General features: G+C 62.4%; 1 protein-coding gene across 1 annotated transcript in view; it reads left to right on the plus strand.

Moving 5' to 3' along the window:
• The first annotated feature begins 6 nt into the window (after positions 1-6).
• The window catches only part of ZIC3 (Zic family member 3), a 5,814-nt gene continuing 3,754 nt past the window's right edge, over positions 7-2,066 (plus strand). Inside the window, exon 1 of the mRNA XM_011994422.1 lies at positions 7-862. Within this exon, the coding sequence (XP_011849812.1) occupies positions 463-862 (400 nt within the window). The 5' untranslated portion in view covers positions 7-462. The remainder of the gene's footprint in view (positions 863-2,066) is intronic.

The following is a 2,066-nucleotide window of genomic DNA, read 5'->3' on the forward strand; positions in this document are numbered from 1 at the left end:
GCCCGCCGGCGGGCCGCTAGCCGGTTCCGCCACTAGGCGCAGCCCAGCCCAGAGGCCGGTACCCAGGGAGCCTCCTGGCCCTGCGGTTCTGTGCACTCGGAGAGAGGAGGGGTGCCCGGGACAGGATTGGCAAACTCCGCCCTCCACTTACTATTTTGCTTATTTTTCTTTGTGCGCGCCTGTTAGTTTGTTAAACCAGATCTAGTCCCAGAGTCTTTTCTCCTCCCTCCTCCCCCCCTCCAACACCCCCTCCCTGCTCTTTCTTCCCCTCCTCCCTCCTACCCCTCTGCAGGAGACTCTCGCAGTGACGGAAAGTTGCAGCCCCTGGTAGCGCCTTGGGGGTCTCCCGGCAGTGTCCAACCGCCGCCACCCCTTTCCGACTACGGCACTTCGGAGATCTCCTCCTTCGCCGATACCCTCTCTCACTTCGGCCGGATCGCCTGTGCCCAGAACGTCCCACCCATGACGATGCTCCTGGACGGAGGCCCGCAGTTCCCTGGGCTGGGAGTGGGCAGCTTCGGCGCGCCGCGCCACCACGAGATGCCCAACCGTGAGCCGGCAGGCATGGGGCTGAATCCCTTCGGGGACACAACCCACGCCGCCGCCGCAGCCGCCGCCGCTGCCTTCAAGCTGAGCCCTGCCGCGGCGCACGATCTATCTTCAGGCCAGAGCTCGGCTTTCACGCCGCAGGGTTCGGGCTACGCCAACGCCCTGGGCCACCATCACCACCACCACCACCATCATCACCACGCCAGCCAGGTGCCCAGCTACGGCGGCGCTGCCTCTGCCGCCTTCAACTCAACGCGCGACTTTCTGTTCCGCCAGCGCAGCTCCGGGCTCAGTGAGGCGGCCTCGGGTGGCGGGCAGCACGGGCTCTAGCAGCGCCAGGGACGGGGGCACGCAGCAGCCTCCGCTCGCTCGCCTGTCCTGACCTGCCTCGCTTGCCCCCAAAGAATGTCAGCCAAGTCTAAGGGGAAACCCTCCTCGTCCTGTCCAGCCGAGGGACCGCCGGCAGCCTCCAAAACCAAGGTGAAGGAACAGATCAAGATCATCGTAGAAGATCTGGAATTAGTCCTGGGCGACCTGAAGGACGTAGCCAAGGAACTTAAGGAGGTGAGAGGCGCGGGGGTGGGGAGGGAGTTCGGCGCCCTTCGACCCCTGCGGGGTCCCCTTCCCATTTTCGGCAGGGACCGCCAGATTTCCAAACTCCTGGGAAACTACAGAAAAGGCGCCTGCAGACGGACTTTCTTTGCTCCGGATACTCCTGAGAGGAGTTGTTGTTGCACTTTTTAATTTTTTTTTTTTTTTTTAATCAGGAAGAAATCAACTAGTGTTTTAATCGATGGACCTGGGCTGGTGGGAAGGGTGAACGCACGCGTGTCTCTCTCTGAATCTGTGTGTGTGACGACGGGGGAGGGGGTTAGCTGGGGGTGTGTCGGCAGAGGAAGTCGTGAGCAGCCCGGCCGGAGCGTGCAAGATGCTCCTCTCCTGCCCTCTTGCTTCCCCAGAGTCCTTTGGCAAGTCCGCTGCCTATCTGGCAGCCTCCCCAAGTCGGGGCTGAAGAGGGGCCGGGTTCTGGGCCCTGGGCCAGATCAGGGAGGGCAGCCTGGGGGAAGCTTTGCTCAGACTCCCCTCCCTGTCTCCTGAGCCTTGCTGCAGGGAAGGCGACCCGGGCTCCTGGCAGCCTTGGGGCTAAGGAGGGGATCTGGGACTTTCTCACTTTCTCAGTTTCTGAAGCATCCCCTGCTCTCCTCCGAATGTCGTTCCCAGTAACTCTGGGCCTTCCTGACACCCTACCTCTCTTTTCTTCCTTCCACCCTGTCGCCACTTGGCACTGAACCCGAGGAGCAGGACGCGCAGGAGAGTGTGTGTGTGGCCGGGGTCTTGCCACTGGCGTCGTGGCTCTCTGCAACTGGGACTGCTTCGATTCTTCCCCCCTTTTCCTCTATCTCACTTATGTTCAGCCCTACTCCCGCCCGCCCCTAGCCCCAGGTGATCCAGATGGAAAGAAGCAGGGAAGGTGTCAGGGTTGAGGCTGCGTAACTCAGGCGGCGGCTCCGGGCGGG

Source organism: Mandrillus leucophaeus, unplaced genomic scaffold (genome assembly GCF_000951045.1).
Source record: "Mandrillus leucophaeus isolate KB7577 unplaced genomic scaffold, Mleu.le_1.0 Scaffold456, whole genome shotgun sequence".
NCBI lineage: Eukaryota > Metazoa > Chordata > Mammalia > Primates > Cercopithecidae > Mandrillus > Mandrillus leucophaeus.